The 18,331-nt window shown below is 40.1% G+C and overlaps 1 protein-coding gene across 1 annotated transcript in view; it reads right to left on the reverse strand.

The window, feature by feature from the left end:
* The window catches only part of LOC129691535 (ankyrin repeat domain-containing protein 26-like), a 77,239-nt gene that overhangs the window by 12,063 nt on the left and 46,845 nt on the right, over positions 1-18,331 (reverse strand). The window contains exons 20-27 of the mRNA XM_055627697.1: positions 17,940-18,004; positions 14,898-15,033; positions 12,127-12,280; positions 6,232-6,302; positions 5,750-5,837; positions 5,365-5,477; positions 3,514-3,643; positions 379-570 (exon numbers count right to left, since the gene is read on the reverse strand). Coding sequence (XP_055483672.1) covers positions 379-570; positions 3,514-3,643; positions 5,365-5,477; positions 5,750-5,837; positions 6,232-6,302; positions 12,127-12,280; positions 14,898-15,033; positions 17,940-18,004 — 949 coding nt within the window. The remainder of the gene's footprint in view (positions 1-378; positions 571-3,513; positions 3,644-5,364; positions 5,478-5,749; positions 5,838-6,231; positions 6,303-12,126; positions 12,281-14,897; positions 15,034-17,939; positions 18,005-18,331) is intronic.

The following is an 18,331-nucleotide window of genomic DNA, read 5'->3' on the forward strand; positions in this document are numbered from 1 at the left end:
ACATTGAGCTGCCATGGGCTACTTCTGTGTGGGGGATCTACACTGGACTGGGGGAAGGGCATAAGAGAAGAGGAGGAAGGGAGGGTGGGATTGGGAGGGGTAAGGGAGGGGGCTACAGCTGGGATACAAAGTGATTAAACTGTAATTAATATAAAAAGTAAAAATTTAAAAAAAGAAAAAAATAAAAATATCCAAAACAGAAAAAAAAAAAAAGAAAAAGAAAAAGAAACAGGACAGGCACATGTGGTGCAGGGAAATTAACAGGCCGTAACAGACAGTTGTCCTGTAAAAGTGGCTGCCTGCCCCAGGCGACTTCTACATGATGGCCTCCTCTCCCTTCAGCCCCGCGTAGATGCTGCTGCGCTTCGCCCGACCTACCGTGTTCTCTTGCAGCTGGTGCTGCAGGTCTAGCACGTCTCTTTCCAGCGCCTTCTGATCCTTGTGCAGCTTCTCATACTGCTTTTGTGCTATTTTTATTGCTAACAACTCCTGTTCCATGTATTTGAATTGTACATTCAGAGGTAGGTATTTGGACATTATAGCTCCCCATTTTTCTTTTAGTTCATGGATCTACATGAATAAAATCATGTAGCCTGGTTGAAAAGGGTTTAGGCTGGGAGAAGTCTTAACAGAAAAAGAACAGCAAATTTTGACACAAATTCAGTTGCAATGTATTATGATCAATAGCGAAGTCTTAAAATGTAATCTGCTGAACAGAATCAACAGAATGAAAGCTATAAGAATCTCAAAAGTATATTTTTTAAAAATAATGTTTTTCTTAATTTTTTTGAGAATTCCATATGATGTATTTTGAGGATATATATATATATATGTCCCTGCCCCAGCTCCTCTTGTTCTAGGGAATCTGATACCCTCTCTTGGTTTCTAAAGTCCTCAGGTACACAAGGAGTGCACAGACATAAATCTTGACAAAATATCCATACATGTAAAATAAAATAATCTGTACTTAAATTTTCCCTCTAAAATATGAGACCTATATTTATGAAAACCTAACATGAATGTTTGAAAGAATGTTTGAAAGAAAGGAATCTCTGTTCCTTTCTAGGAGAAATAGGTTTGGAAACAAACAGGAGTTGGGAGTACAGATGAGGTATGCCAGCCAAGGGGGTGCCACTTGCTCATAGTGACCACAGTAATTCTTAAGAAAGCACTTGAAAATCATACTCTAAAAAGGGGACTTATGTCTAGAGTAAAAAAACTAGACAAACAAACAATAACACAATTTTAAAATTGGAGACGTTATAGAATGAACATGACTTCTCAATGAGAAATCACTCCAACACTTAAGAGATTATAAAGAAGAAAATAAACCTCCTCAGTCCTGAACAGAAAACCCCTCTGCTTATATAGTTTCATAGCCCCCGGTTATACTTTGAGCAATGAAACATGTTACATGGTGACAGGAATTCTAAGGTGTGGTTGTCTGGATACACTGGGAGATTTACAGTGTAAAATACTGCCACAGTCATCCTGACACAGACCAAGGCTGCTTCTCCCAGGCGGTTGTCAGGCAGCCTTGTTCTGTCTGCTAGGACGAATTATGCTCTGCCTGAGAATTCGGGGTGCTACTTCAGCTAAATTCTACTTTGTGTAACTTAATATCCCCTAAGAAGTTTGGTGGGTCCTTTATAAGAGAAATTTACTGTTCTCAGTTTTTCCTATATCAGAGTGTGATAGCCGGTTTGAGAGGGAAACTGAGCCAGGCATGGAGCACACCTGTAATCCCAGCACTCTGGGAGGCAGAGACAGGCAGATGCTGAATTCAAGGTCAGCCTGGTCTACAAAGTGAGTCCAGAACAGCCACGCCTACACAGAGAAATCCTGTCTTGAAAAATAAGAAACAAAAAACAACAATAACAACAACATAAAGAAAGAATCTAAATAGACATTTCTGTAAAGAAATACACAGACCACTGTAAGCACAGGAAAAGGGTGTGCTCATACCATCCTCTTAGTAAATTGGTAAGTGCAAATGAAGACCTTCAAAATATGTACTTCATATCACTAGGATGGAAAGCTCTTCACTTGAAATGGCGGAGTAAGAGTGTTGGCAAGGATATGGAGAGCAGTAATTCCTATTCAATGTGGTCACCTTGGGAAATATTAACACCTCAAAAGATTGAGCAGGGTTACCACAGGACTCAGCTACTGACTCATAACTATTCATAAAAGAAAACTTAAGACACATGCAAACACAAAAGGTTGTACATGTAGGTCCATGGCAGCACTGTTCACAGAAGCCTGAAGTAGAAACATTTCAAAGGCCCATCAATGTGTGTGCATATATAATATTCACACAATGGGATAATACTACTTAGGAACAGGAAGAAATTAAGTTCCAGTATGTTTTGCTATCTCAGGCTCTTAGGAGCTGCTTTTGGTAAAAGCACCCTTCACTTGGGCCCATCTTGTAAGCAAAAGAAAAACATCATCTCTGCCTTGTTTCTATCTCTGATTAACTGGCCTATTAGCCACCTGCAAAGTGTCTGTAAGAGCCATTACCTGAAATCTGTTGCCGCTTTAGATTCTAAGATCAGGACAGCCTTACAGGCTAGAGGCAGTGTCCACGATGAGGAGGGTACACCCTAGAACAGGAGTAACCAGAACAATCGTCCCTAGCAATGGCAGCAGCAATAAACCCCAGGCAAGACATGAAACACCTTCCCTAGGACCTGCTTGACTATGCATACTCCTGTCCCCTGGCCTGGTTCTTCCTCAGTGACACCAGCCTGAGGATGGGCTTCTGTATGATCATTGATCGCATATCTTCTGTCCGTTTTTCACCATTGCTCATCTCTTTGATTAGTGCGTTGGTAAGGGCCCAACAGACATGAACACTGGAGATGCAGTGCCAAAGAGAAGAACTTAGACCGCAGGCTGTGTGATCCACTCATATGACATGTACGCAGGAGGCCAAGTGAAGGACACACTTGGTGGTTCTCTAGAGCTGATTAGGAAGAGGTGGTGGGTGATGCCTGCGGGGTATGTGGCCCCTTCCCAGGATGGCGAGAGCAGCCCCCACCTGAGGTGGTGCTTGGGGAACACTGCAGCTGCATCAGATGCTTCTGACCTGCACCTGCTAAGTAACTGGACTACATAGGTATGTTAGTTATGTCCCAGTAAAACGGCTACCGAACAAAACTGACGCTATTCGTGATTTAGTGGTTTGTGATGGTGTGTACTGCTCGGCTCTACATACCAGCTTGAGTTCAACCGAATACCCTTTCGACGGGAAAATAATTTTTCATTGGTACCAAGTGTGAACATTTAAGTATTTATATTTTTGGTCTCCAAGCAAATTAAAATTGCCTCATTTTTGCGGGGTGGTGGAGGCACATGCCTTTAATTTCAGTACTTGCGAGGCAGAGGCAGGCAGATCTCTGTGAGTTCAAGGCCAACCTAATCTACAGAGCAAGTTCCAGGACAGCTAGAGCTACACAGAGAAACCCTATCTTGAAAAAAAAAAAAAAAACCACAGCCCCCCCAAATTACCTCATTTTTAAACATATTCACTGAGATGTTCATTTCAAATTCTTTAGTTTTTAAATCTCCATGGCAACTAAATTCTCCATTTTCGTGGTCATTCAATTTATTTCTCATTATTCCTATGTGTTTCTTTATTCTGCAAAAGTGTATAGAGTCAGTATGGAAAGTATTTTAAAGAGCAAATGCTTAACAATTTTTCAAATGTATTGTTTGTGTTATCATGTTTTTACATACATGGTTTCTATTGAAATTTATACATTATGACCTCTCACTTGTTTAATCTTCAAATTATTGAAATTTGAATGAAATTATAATTCATGAATGAAATCCTAATGAAATTATAATCTTAGGTAAATATTATGAAAAAAATTGTTATTTATGGCAGATAATGAATAAATACTGTAACTACATACACAGTTGTTTTAAGTATTAACATCTACATTAGTATCTCAGAATGAAGCATTAACTAATTATTATTTTTAATTAATTAATTTATTTACTATTTATACAGTCAGGGCACCAGCTCTCATTATAGATGGCTATGAGCCACCATGTAGGTTGCTGGGAATTGAACTCAGGACCTTTGGAGTATAGCCAGTACTCTTAACCTCTGAGGCAACTCTCCAGTCCACATTAACTAATTATTAACAATTAGGAAAAATTCAGCTATCAGCAATGAAGGTAAAGAATTAAAATGTGGGTATGTGTGACCTATATGCACCTTCATATGCACCTTCATTTTACGTGGGAGAGTTGTCCATCCATAGATATTCCTGTCTGTGGAGGGTCCTAACCCTCCAAACCAAACTTCTGCAGAGGACAGGAGTGACTACATTTTAGTTGTGTGTATGTATGTACATACAGTATCTATATTTATAAATGTAACACGTTTAGCAACATGTATACCTTATGTACAAATGGGTAACACCCATGGAGAAGGAACATGTTTGCATGATATCATAATTGAAAAAAAAGGCAGAAAGAAAATAAAAATAAATCAAGAAAATTTTGATAACAGTGTTTTAGTTAGGAGAATGTTTGAATGTTGAATGAAAGATGCTGCCAGAATAAGAAAAGAAAGCAAAACTGTCCTCACCCCTTCTTCCAAGGCCCAGGGAACACTGTAAAAGGGGCAGAAAGACTGTAGGAGCCAGAGGCAGTGAAAGACTTTAGTAAAACAGTGGCTTGTAGCTGCACCAGGACAGCCCCATATAATGAGCTCACGGTGATTCTGACAGCATGTGCAAGCCAGACCCAGTCTCAGCAAGGGAAATGGGAGGTGAACACAAAGTCCCACCCCAGCTGGGAGCTGTTGTCAATTAACAGCTGCTGGAGGAGAAGAGTCAGTTCTCCTGAAAAGAGTGGACCCTGCGAGTCAACCACAAGCCATCGGGAGGCCACATGTTCGAGAATATATGGGCAGTTGATATGTGAAAAAAATGATAAAAAGTTGAGTGAGCAGGAAAAGGGTGGGTGGATGTGGGAGAAGGAGAGAGGGCAGACATCAAAACAATTTAGGGACTCTCAACTAAGGGAGAAAGAAAGAAAAAAGGAAAGAAAGAAAGGAAGAAAGAACAAGATAAAGAAAGCAAGCAAAAAAAATTTGAGGTAGATAAAGAAATATATAGTTAGAATCATGGCAAACACATCTTCATTTTTTTTTTCAGGATCATTAGAGAGTATATATGTATTTTGGCATCCAAATTTTCGGATTGAGTTGTAAAATTCTGAAGTGAATTTTAATACACAATAAGTCTTGGTTGTTAAAACACTTATAGAATAGATTAATATTTAGGTGTTAATAAAGTCAGTTAAATGAGCCCGTGAGTGAAGAGATGTGAAATATTAAAATCTTACTCAGTGAGTTCCTGCTCTAATGCTTCAGTTTTATTCTTCTTTTGATCCAAAGAGCACTCTAGAGATGGTATGGTTTTGTTGAGTCTCTTTAGCTGTTCCTCTTTGTCTCTAGTCTTTGAAAAATTATAAAAAACATTTAAAAATATTGATATGAATTATTCTTTCTTAAAAATATTATTTATCAAGACTAATAGGCATTAAGACAGATTACCAACATCATTACCTTCTGAATTTAGCTAAACATTCTATAAAGCAAAGAGGATTTTCCTTGACAGCAGGAAGTAGCATCAATGAGAATACAGTAAATATTTGTTGCACATTTCCTGCAGCATTCCTATCAGGGAAAGCAAACCTGAGACCTGAGTTGAGCAGGAAGCTCACTCACCAAACCTTCGCGCAGCTTCCGAAGTTCTGTAATTTTCTCTCCTCGCTTTTGTATTGTAACTTCTGCATCAGAACATTCAGCTTGAAGCCTAAAATGTTATTTTACAAAACGATTATTTTTTTTTTTACAGATTTTTTTTACAACATTGCACAATGACAAAGAACGCGACTTCTTTAAAAAAATGTGAAAGTTAGATGGTGTCTCATTTTCTAGCCGTGTTTTGTAGAGAATGTGCAAATATTTGGTAAAATGAACAAATATCAGGCAGCTTTTTTCTTTTATGGTGTGGGGATTGAACCCAGGGTCATGGGCATCCAAAGCATGCCTTTGAGCTGAGCTGTGTCCCCAGACCTAAGGAATGTAGTGCTGAGATGTTGATCTTTGCAGAACTGTGCTTGTTAAAACCCATTTGGTTTGCAGGTTACACTGGTAATTCGCTCTGTGAACACTCGGGTTATTTTGTGTGCCCCTTTAAACTGTACTTCTGCAAGCCATCCTGCATCCGCTGAAAACGCCGCGCAACTTCCTCTCGTCGCTCTTGTGCCTCTTGCAACTAAAACAAAGAATTGAGGAGAGAATTTTACTAACATTTTCGTACAAATCTTCCCACCATGTGTTTTCGTGCTAAAAATTATTTTTGACAGGACTTGTTTTACACATATGTATGTGTGCTTCAGTGTGTGTAGAAGCACTACATGCATGCAGATGTGTGTAGAAGCCAGAAGTGGGCATAGGCCCCCCTGGAGCTGGAGTTACAGGCTGTGTGAGCTGCCCTATGTGGAGTAGAACCTGGACCCTCTGCAGGAGCAGCAAGTGCTCTTAACTGCTGAACCATCTCTCCTGCCCCCTCAGACTAGAATCTTATTAGCACTCAGCCATCATCTTTTTATCTGCATACTGAGGGGAACTTTCGTGCTAGCACTGTGGAGTTAACTGAGTCATTGCAAAAGGGATCTTATCCCCATCAAATCTAAAATACTATGATTGATCTGTTTTATGACTGAAACATGGTATTTTTGTCTTTTTTTTTTTTTTAAGATTTGTTTATTTATTAGTATACAGTGCTCTGCCCGCACACCAGAAGAGGGCACCAGATCTCGTTAGAGATCATTGTGAGCCACCATGTGGTTGCTGGGAATTGAACTCAAGACCTCTGGAAGAACAGCCAGTACTCTTAACCTCTGAGCCATCTCTCCCGCCCTAGAATTTTTGTCTTGAAATCATATTTTCTCAGATACTCAAATTGACCAAATTGGGAAATGAAAAAAAAAAAAAAAAAAAGGAAATCCTAGTATGGTGAAAATTTATTTGCCCAAAGTACTGTCTCAAGTATAATTTTTATAGTTCATATAGATGTTGTTGTAAATAAAAAAATGAGTGTTGTGATATTTAATGTTTATTATTATCTCTATAATTATCATGGCGGTATTATTTAACCCACTATCATAACTAATACAACACAGACACCTGGTATATTTATAATTGCCTTATTTACCTTGGGCTGAGCAGATATTTTACTTACACTGTCTCAGTAACCTTACCATTCACCTCCCAGCCCCCATCCAATGCCATCCCCCTTAGCCATCCTCATCTGAACTATCTTCCATCCATAATCTTATAAATACTTGCTTTTATTCTTCATCTGGGCCTTTCCACGCCATTATTGGAGTCCTTCCTCAAGGCCCACGTAATTTCTTCTCCATGCTAACCCATCGTGGTGTCCTCCCTCCTCCTCTCTTCCCATTTGTCTCCGGTGATTCTCCTGAACCCGAAGCTCAGGAACCTTAGCCACGCCTACCCCATTCTGCCCTGCCCAGGTATAGGCTGTTTAATCAACCAGTCAGATACAATGACTTAGGCAGGTTTACACATCAAGGATAGGCTTAACCACATCTTGAAGGCTAGCATCAGAACAACCCCAAACATACAGATGAATAAACAGAGCTAGGCAAGCAATGATTACAAAGCAATGTGCTGCTCTAGGGAAGATCTGGATGCTAAAGGAAAGTGTGAAAGGCAGCTTCTAAGTGAATATTCAGGCCTGGAGAGATGGCTCAGAGGTGAGATGCCTGAATGCCTGTTGCCTGAGGTCCAGCTCTAGATGCTAATAGCTACTGGTCTGGAGCAAATAAGCTTTCTGTGCCTTGGCTACCTCATCAGTAAAAGAGAGGTAATTGTAACACCTAGCACTGGACTTTGTGGATGATTAGATTAGAAACTATGCATAAAGTAGAAGAATTTGAAAGACATAGGGAGCCATAGCCAGCAGCACCTTGCTGATCTTATACCATCCTATCCTTGAGGCAGGTGCCATGTTCATAGATGCCTTCCATATCAAGGTGCACGGAATCTTTTTCAAGCCAGTGAAGGTGGCCTCAAGATGGAGGCCCTAGACCCACCTCCAGTAAGCCACGAAACGTCTGTATTTGTGCCCATACTACCTTGTTTCTGCTCAGACTACCTTCCATTGGATGTTCTCTCATGCAATGAAAACAGTACAAGACAAGCTGCAGCTCTGCGCTAGGTAGTGCGCAGATGAGGTGAGTGTCAGAGGTGTCGGATTTAACTGTGAAGAAAGGTCTTCCTCATCCACAGCGGATGTTCTGCCGGTCTGTGTCAGACAACACTGATGAGCAACGTTGGTTACTAGGAGTAACGCGCGGGCCGTGACACATCGGAAGAGCTTTAATGGGGGTCTCTCCCGTTATAAGGGAAGGGAAGCCTCACTTTTTCAATGGTGAGAAAAAGAGGAGCATTCGCCAAATAAGTCACCGGTTGATGAAGTTTTATACTTAAGTCCATAAATTATATTTAGATTAAAACTCTTCTGTCAATGTCTGAAATGATGAGTATTGGATGAAGTATTTAATTTTATCCTAACAACTTTTTTTTTTGTCTTTTTAGCACTGAGGATGGAATCCAGAGCCTCATATAAGCACCCGCTAAGCTCTACCCCCAAGCCCTACCAATTGTTTAGCAAAAACATTTTCAGTGTTTTCAAGAAAAACTGGGCATCCTTATCAAACATTATTTTGCCTTTAGGCAAATTTATACTTTGACAAGATTAAGGCACAAAACAAAGGGAAACAAAACCAAATGAGGGAAGCATGCAAAATTAACAACCTAATTGTTCTGCACATACAAGGGAAAGAGAGTCAGGAAAAACTTTATGAAGTAGTAAGTTGTGAGCTACTTCTGCACAAATAAAGACAAATGAGTAAAATCTGGAAAGTGAGGAAGCATGATTAAAAGCCAAGAGACGGTGAAATTAGCGTACTCAACTCAAAGGATAAAATCCAATAGCAAAGAAATAAAAGTATGTCCACAAAATCATCTCCACACTACAAATAAAGGCAAGAGGTGGCCCTGACATTGAGACCCTTCAGCTGATGAGCAGGTGCGTGGGACAGACACACAACAGAATACTATTCAACAATGGGAAAAAATGGTGTTTTGGTACAACACCATGTGATAGAAGCTCATTCAGAAAGATTGAATATAGAAAGTGTCTAGAAGAATGTGGAAATTATAAAGAAACAATTTAGACTGGTAGAGAAGGGCTGGGAAAGACGGAGGACAGGTAAGGGATTTGAAGTTTTTCTTTAAGGTGATGTAAATATTTTGAAATTGTGACTATACTAAGAGACCCTGAATTTGCCCTTCAAATAGTTTCCATAAATTGTACGGCATGATCATTGTGTCCCATTATATAACTCTCTACAAAGAGAGTGGCAGGAACGAGAAAACTTTCTTCTCTATTTTTGGATACAGAGTGCATATGTAATCTATTTCTATGCTTTTATACTAGGTCTAACATGGAAAAATGCCTGACTTCAAATTTACAACTGCAAAAAATTTAATAAATAAAGTATAGGTGTTTTTTTTCTGCATGTATGTCTGTGCCTGGTGCCAATGGAGACCAGAAGAAGGCATTGGAGCTCTTGGAACTGGAGTTAGAGACAACTGTAAGCCACCATGTGGGTGCTGGGAGTTGAACCTGGGTCTTGTGTAAGAACAGCCAGTGCTCTTAACCACTGAGCCACGTCTCCAGCCCTGGCTGCATTTTCTGGGGTAGCCTTTCTGTGCAAGTAAACATAAAACTCTGGTGTCAGAATGTCTTCATTGTGGAGCATGTATGTAATGTGTCTTTGTTGCATGTATGTAATGTCTTCATTGCATGCATGTAATGTGTATCTGATGCAGTGTTGTTTTCAGAAACTCTTCGTTTTGAAATAGGAATCATTTCTCTCCAAATAAATTAATGAATTGAAAACATAATGTCTGCTGATGCCATGTGGCCCCCTTCCATATTAGCAAAGCAGGAGCACCCTTCCACATGAACATATCAAAGGAGTAGACTCACTGTCACCAATCCCTCATTGGTGGCAAGGGTTTACGATCATGGGAAATCAGAACCTGGGAGAAACATTCAAGTCTTTGCTCTGAGTGAGGCGAGAGCTAGCGGCACTATTCAACTGCTGCAGACAGAGCCATGAAGAACATCAGTTTGTTCAGTGGAAAAACATGCCTCTACCATATCCACACACGATGGCTGGAAAGATGGCTCGGCGGCCAAAAGCATGTGTTACTCTTCCAAGAGGACCTAGGTTTGGTTCCCAGCACTCCCACAATAACTAACAACCATTTGTAATGGCACTGAGATTCAATACCCTCTTCTGGCCTTTGTGGGCACTAGGCACGCATATAGTATATATAGACACACGCAAGCAAAACACACATACAAATAAAAGTAAAACGAGAATCTAAAAATTCTCTACACTTTACAGCATGCGTGTAGTTTCATTTCTAAGACACTCGCACATTCACACACCAACACGTTGGTCGTCTGAAAATGACTGAGGAAAAGTGTGCTCTGATCCTCGTTTAGAATGACAGATGGGATGTGCATTGAACGTATGACAGGAGTCTACTGAGCGCATTGGAAAGACTCTAACTAGCAGTGTTTTCAAAGCAAAGACTCATGACCAAACCTTTGGCAGAGTGCAGGGAATCATAAGAAAGAAGGGGAGTTAGTCTGATGAGGAAAGGATAGGAGCTCCACAAGGACCAAACATATCTGGGCACAGGGTCTTTTCTGAGACTGACATGCAACCAAGGACCATGTATGAATGTAACCTAGAACCTCTGCTCAGATGTAGCCTGTGGTAGCTCAGTAACCAATTGGTTTCCCATAGTGAGGGGAACAAGGACTATTTCTAACAGGAACTCAATGACTGGCTCTTTGGCCTCCCCACCCCCCAAGGGAGGAGCAGTCCTGTTAGGCCACAGAGGAGAGCTTTGCAGCCAGTCCTGAAGATACCTGATAAAACAGGATCAGATGAATGGGGAGGAGGTCCCCCCTATCAGTGGACTTGGCAAGGGGCACGGTGGAGAGGAGGGAGGGAGGGAGGGACTGGGAGGGAATGAGGGATCGGGACACGGCTGGGGTACAGAGTTAATAAAATGTAACTGATAAGAAAAAAATAAAATACATATAGCCTGAATGTAAAAAAAAAAATAAAAAAAAAAAAAAAGAAAAGTGTGCTCTGGTTTTCTTTTGTGCATTTTCATCTTCACAATTTATGAGAGTTTAATCCCACATTAGTGGTGACAAAAAGCATGAAAACCTAAATAAGTGCAGAACTTTCAAGGGATTCTCACTTCACATGAATGAACCAAATTCTAACTGTATGAAACATAGGTAACCTTGTCACGGAGCAAAAATAGTTCCTTCACACAGGCACAGATACTACTGTGAAGTGAATTTCTTCATGAAATACAGACTAGGTTTCCTTATAGTTGTAAAGCTAGTGAGCCTGCATTTTGGCATAAAAATGGCCCAGTTAATATTCATGACAACGCAGTGATTAAACTCTTCATCCATTCCTCCAAGACTCATAATAACTATTTAGCTGTAAATGTCATTTCATTTTAGGGTGAGGTGACATTTCCTTAGATTTCAATTAAAAAAAATATGTGTGTTTTTATGTGTATGCTATGCATATGCAGGGGTTCCTGGGAGCAAGAAGAGAGTATCCTATGCCCTGGAGCTGGAATTACAAGTGGTTTTAAAATCATCAGTGTGAGTGTTGGTCCTTTGGAAGAACAGCATGCTCTTAATCACTGGGCCACCCATCCAGACCCTAAATAACATTTTGTTAAACAGTTATGCAATAGAGCCTTGGGCCTCATGACAATGTTTTGCTCAACAATGGACTACACACAGAGAAAACATTAGTCATGCAGATTAAGCTGCCCAGTGATATACACACGTATGTGCATGCTAATCATATATTAATCATTGATATTGTAAGTAATATCAATGAAATAAAGTCACATACACATTAAGGATAATTAATAGTGTGCAATTAATTTACCTGCTTCAAAGTCTGTTTTACTTTCACGTGCAGGACCCTCAGAGCCATGTCGCATTGCTGATTTTCCATGTCTTCAGTATAAAGCTCATCTTTTCCTGGTAATTGTGTCTTCACTCTTTCATTTTCTCTCTTCTCTTTTTGTTTTAATGCAACTCTGAGGTTAAATGCAATTATCTTAAAATTCATTTTTTTTTGAAAACAGAACATCATTTGACTTTGTTTTTCATTATTCTAAAAAGTCAACATCCTGAGCTATCCTAATAAGATTTCTGTTTTTTAAATACTTTTTCTAGATCACATTTTCAATTTTTCACTTTATTCTTTTTCCAAAGACCATATATATTGGAAGAGTAATAACTGAAGAAAAGTTTTCTTGAATAGTAAGTTTCTGTTAAGGAAACTTTGGTTAAGTTTGGCTTATTTTGGAAAAGCCACCTGGAAACTAATCAGCAATTTGACAAATTAAAAATAATTGTATACAATTTGTTATAATTGTATACATAACCCCCTAATAAAACCAGGTAATGTAAAGTTAATTTCTAAGTTACTGCTTGCAAACGAGTATGTAAGTTAACTAAATATCTAATTCTATTTTTATAAAATATGACATGCATCTCTCAAATGGTTTACAATGTAAGAGAGCCCCTTCTGAAGCTTTCAAACAATGGGCATCCATATTATTATAATTCAAGACAAGAACAGGGAGTTTATGTTACCTCTTACTAATGCTTTCAGTTCATCTTACCATAAGCAATTTAAAAATCAATACAAGATCAATTGATTCAAAAGTATCCTGTTCTTTCAACATAGAAAGCTGAATTTATTTTATCAATGAAAGAGATGTATTAAAGAAATTAATTGGTCATCTATTCCATTTAGTACAGTTTAAGAACAAAGGGGTTGGGCCTGGAGAGAGGGTTCACGGGTTAGGAACACTGGCTGCTCTTGCAGAGCATCTAGGATCTAGGTTCCCAGCACCACAGGACTGCTCACAGCTTTCTGCAGCTTCAGTTCTAGGAGATCCAAAGCCCTCTTCCGGCCTCTTGGCCTGCACATATGAAAAAAAAAAAAAAAAAAAAAAAAAAAAGGAACAAAAATGCACTTGGGGAGTGTAACTTAGCGTTATGTGCTGTCCTCACAAAGATTTTATTCTCTTTTAATCCAAATTAAAATTTGGAAGTTCAATCGCCAACTTTGAAAATAAATAAATAAATAAATAAAGAAAGAAAGAAAGAAAGAAAGAAAGAAAGAAAGAAACTAAGAAAGGAGCGCTGCATAGATTCTAAAACTTCTGTTTGCGAAGTTTGCACTTGTGCCGAGAGTATAAGCTAATATAGCGTTCATGAGGACAACTTAAACATATGGATCAAAGCCTTCTTTATATTTATATTTATTTATTTAAAGATTTATTTATTATGTATATAGTGTTCTGTCTGCACGTGCATCTTCAGGCCAGAAGGGGGCACCAGATATCATTGTAGATGGTTGTGAGCCATCCTGTGGTTTTGGGAACTGAACTCAGGACCTTTGGAAGACTAGCCAGCCAGTGCTCGTAACCTCTGAGCCATCTCTCCAGCCCCCACTTTATAGTGCAGTGCAGAGCAGAACTCACTATGTGGTCCAAGCTGGTCTTCACCTGTTATTATGCTTCTGACTCAGACTCCTCAGGGATGGGGTTATAGGGGTGAGCCGCCATAACTATCCACTTACTGATTAATGTCATTAAAAAAAGAAGCTTCTATATTTTAAGCCAGTAATTCTATATTGAAAAATCCTTAAAAATAAATTACCAAAACACAGACAATATATAAATAGTGTTCCTGTAATAAAAACAACATGTCTTTCTAGTGGGAAATCACTCCACAAGCTTAGAGATGAAGGAAGAACATGCCCAGCTCTGGCTCGTGCCCAAGGAAGAGCCAGCGTTGAACAGATTTCACTAGTGTACACACCTTAGGCTTGTGCACAAACAACAGCATCTTTCGCCTTCTTTTAGGTCCTGGTCCTATGTTACACTTTGGACAATTTAAACGGAGACATGGAATGGCAAACCTGGCCAGGTGGGCAGATGGGAGGTTCACACAGCAAAGATGTTGCCAGAATCACCTCTTAAGTGTACCAGTGTTGTTTTTTTTTGTGAATGGCATTATGTTACCCAAGGTCAGCTTTCCCACTTGGTGGAATTAAGCTTTTCCCGATAAAAGCACGAAGGATTTAAAGGCAGACCAGAACTTGATGGTTGTGACTCTACATGGCCACCTTGAGCATGTTCTTAGGGGATGGGCCTAAGGGATGGTCAGTCCTGGTGGACAAACATTCCCATCCAAGCATTGCAACTTTATCTCTAACAGGCCTGGTTAGCAGACTGCTTATCTTTGGGACACTTTGGGGGCAGTGCTCCCTTAGCTAAATTCTTCTTCTTAAATGTCTCATAAGCAAATCTATTGACACATCCTTTATGCTTATGCCATCAAGCCTCTTAACTTGAATTTCTTCTACACAATTCATTTAAAGAAATACATAAAAGTCACTGCCAAATTCTCATTGCTGAGTAAGTAACAAGCAGGCAACAATATGCACCTAACTACTCGACATACGTAGGGTTACAGTATTGCACACGTCAGAAGGCAAGGAAGTTTTGTCCTATTCTGAAGCCCACAGCAATTACACAGATCTTCCCTCTGCAACATCTGCCGTAGAAAGCAAGCCTTCCTCTAATGAATCAACCTCACACTTCAGGCTCTTTCTTCTCCAGGCCTTTGTGGTCTAACCTTGATCCCACTGGCTCTGTTTTCGTCACCTCTTCTTCAGATACGCTGTTTTCCACGTGTCCATTTTTTCTTGTAAGTAGCTCACAGTGTTCACCTTTGGTTTCCGTTTGCTGTCTGTTAGAGCAAGGGTCTGCCTCTGTGAGATAGAGAGTGGTCACTTTTTTTTTTTTTTAGCTTAAAATAATTTTTTTCACACAATCTATTCTGATTATGGTTTGCCCTCCCTCATCTTCTCCCATATCCTCCACACTCATCCAATCATACATCTTCTTTCTCTCTCTCTCTCTTTAGAAAACAAACAGGCAAATAAAAAGCAGACCAGATCCCATAGCCTGAAGAGATCATTCACACCTCCTCACAGCTCCCTCTGGGACACAATTAAGCAGTCTGTGCAGTGACCTGATAGCTTTTTTTTTTTTTTTTTGTGGGGGCGGGGAAGGCAGGCAGGAGGGATGTTTGAGATAGGGTTTCTTTGTGTAGTCCTGGGCTATCCTGGAACCCACTCTGTAGTCCAGGCTGGCCTCTAACTCAGAGATCCACTAGTCTCTACCTCCCTAGTACTGGAATTAAAGGCATATGCCACCATTCCTAGAGACTTGACAGCTCTTAATTTATGGTTCTAGGCTCTTCCATGCTCGTTGTCATAATGAACTAAATCATGTGATGTGAAACTTCCTGCCAGATATCTCCCCTTACCCCCATTTACACAAGTCTGATCCTTCCTTTGTTCTTGGGATTTTTTTTTTTTTCAGGGAAGTGTTGTGAAGGCTGTTCATGGCAGCACACTTTCTCATTCTTATTCTCACTCTTTTACTTTATGTTATTTTTCAGGCAGGACTGAATGAACTATGTAGCCCTGGCTGGCTTCATCCTCAGATCTCCCTGCCCCTGCTTTCCTACTAGGATAAAAGGGTGTGTCACCACACCTAGCTTTATTCTCATCCAAGGTTATAAAGGGAAGCTTCTCCTTTAAGGCCTCATCATGTTTAGATCTCTATGTATTGTGCTGTTTTGCCTAGTATTTTCCCTCCAACTTGGAGGCCCTTTCTCCTAACAAATGGCAGTTTCTGAAGGGAATTGTATGTGTCAGTTTCCTTCTGGTTGACTGTTTCTGCTTTACAAGTACTCTTTATATGTAACACTATCTGTATCCAAGAATTTCAGGGAGGAACCAATACAGAAATAAAATCTAAGAGTGTTTGTTTGGAAGCAGTCTAATTCATTTGTTTCTACACTGAGCAAGCGTATACTGGGTGCCTACAATATACAGGGATACTAGAAGATAAAATGAAGAAATCTGGAAACTCACATACCTGAGGAACACTTAAAGAAATGTTCAACGTCTTATCAGGGAAAGCAAATCAAGGCTACTTTGAGATTTTTGTCTTACACCAGTCAGAATGGCTAAGATCAATAATATAAGTGACAGTTCATGCTGGTGAGGATGTGAAATCAGAGAAAACACTCATCCATGGGTGGTGGGAGTGCAAACGTGTCAGCCACTATGGAAATCAGTGTGGCTGTTCCTTAGGATGGTGACAATAGATCTATTTATTCTACTGTTGGGCTTATACCCAAAGGCCTCTACATCCTACCACAGAGGCACTTGCTTAACTATGTTCATGGTCAGTTACTGGGATAAACCTTGATGTCCATCAACTGATGAATGGATAAAGAAAATGTGGTATATTTACACATTTTGAAATTTGCAGGTAAATGGATAGGCCTAGAAAAAGTTATTCTGAGCGAAGTAACGCAGACCCAGAAAGCAAGTATGGCACATATTCGCTTATCTGTGGATATTAGCTGCTAAGTCAATGATAACCAAGTTACAATCTGTAGAACCACAGAGTGTTCCTATAGAGTAAGGGACTGGTGACAGAGCTCTCTAGGAAAGGGAAATAAAACAGATAGTTATACATTAATTCAGATGTGTGGTGGGAGGACCGAAATGTGAGAGGGGAAGGAAAAGAGAGGACGAGGGAGGGAATATAGTGAGAGACACCTAAAATTAAAGGCTATTTCAGGGCTAGTATAGAAACCTAACACAGTAGAGCCTTCCTAAATATGCGCATATATGAAGGTGATCTAGCTGAAATCTCCACAAAATAGGAGAGCAGAAGCCCAAACTGGACATTTCTTGTCACCAAGGAAAGCTTCCAGTACCAGGATTTGGTTACATCTAATTGAGTTGTTGGCTAACGGGATCCAATAAGAACCTCCAAACAACCTAGGCTGTTGCCAAGACTGTAGGTTACTCTCTACAAACTGACAGCGAGGTCCCACGGCAGAAGACAACACCTACACAACTCATTGAACACGGAGAAGTCGAGCTGTTACTTGTATAAAGCCTTCACCCCTATTTTCTAGTGTCTTTCATACAAGAAAGTACCCTGCAAAGAAGAAATGTAAACACCAACCCACCCACAAACCTTTGAACTACAATGGTGCTCTGCTTGCAAGATATGCTAGTTCAATGGTGGCACAAAGCTTGTGTGAATAACCAACCAATATATGATTTGACTTAAGGTCAACACCGTGAGATGGAACTCATACTTGACATCGTGTGGATGACCAAGAACCTCAAACTAGGTAGCTCAGGTACCTAGGGTAAAATCAAACACTACTGTTCTAAACACACACACACACACACACACCCAAAAATGTATCGATAAAACAACTCCCAATGAAATTCTGTTATTCTCATAGATCAGTTCTTTGATCAGCCATCATGGGAGAAGCTTCTTCCTGCAGCAGATGGGAACAAATACAGAGACCCACAGCCAGACAACGTGGAGAGAGTGAGAGACCGTGGAACACTACTGTATTTTGTTATTATCCCTTAGAAAGCTGTTTGTTTTCTAGTGAAAGACAGAAAAGAAGTGGATTTGGTCAGGAAGGAAGGCGGGGAGGAACTAGGAGGAGCAGAAAGTGGGAAAACTGTAATCAGGATATATTATGTGAGGAAAAAAAACCCCTATTTTTAATAAAAGGGAAAAATGCTATGTGCATAACAGCAGTCCAGTAGTCCAGGCAGCTCACCGTCCTCTGAGCTCAGCTCAGCCGGCTGGGTCAGGTCGTCAGGGTCTTCCATAGCACTCATTTCTCTTCTGGCCTATGAAACAAACCATGCTAGGTCACGGTGTTCTCAGATAGCAACGTCGCACACAGCAGGGGGGGTTACACAGCTGAAAGAGAACCTGTGGAAGCAGGGCTGTGGGCGCTTCTGAGGAGGACTGAGCTTTGTGAAAGGGTACCTTTATCGATGGCTTCTGGTTCTAGTCTCTTATTCTAAGCAAATTTACATAAAAGAAGATTCTATGCCTTTCCCCCTTCATTTTTTATTTTATGAGTATGTCAATGCATACAGTTTAAAAACAATGAGTCAGATGAATAAGTAAAGAACCGGTCACTCAAGGTCTTCAGGTCTGGTC

The sequence above is a fragment of the Psammomys obesus genome, unplaced genomic scaffold (assembly GCF_907164565.1).
Source record: "Psammomys obesus unplaced genomic scaffold, mPsaObe1.curated_primary_1811, whole genome shotgun sequence".
NCBI lineage: Eukaryota > Metazoa > Chordata > Mammalia > Rodentia > Muridae > Psammomys > Psammomys obesus.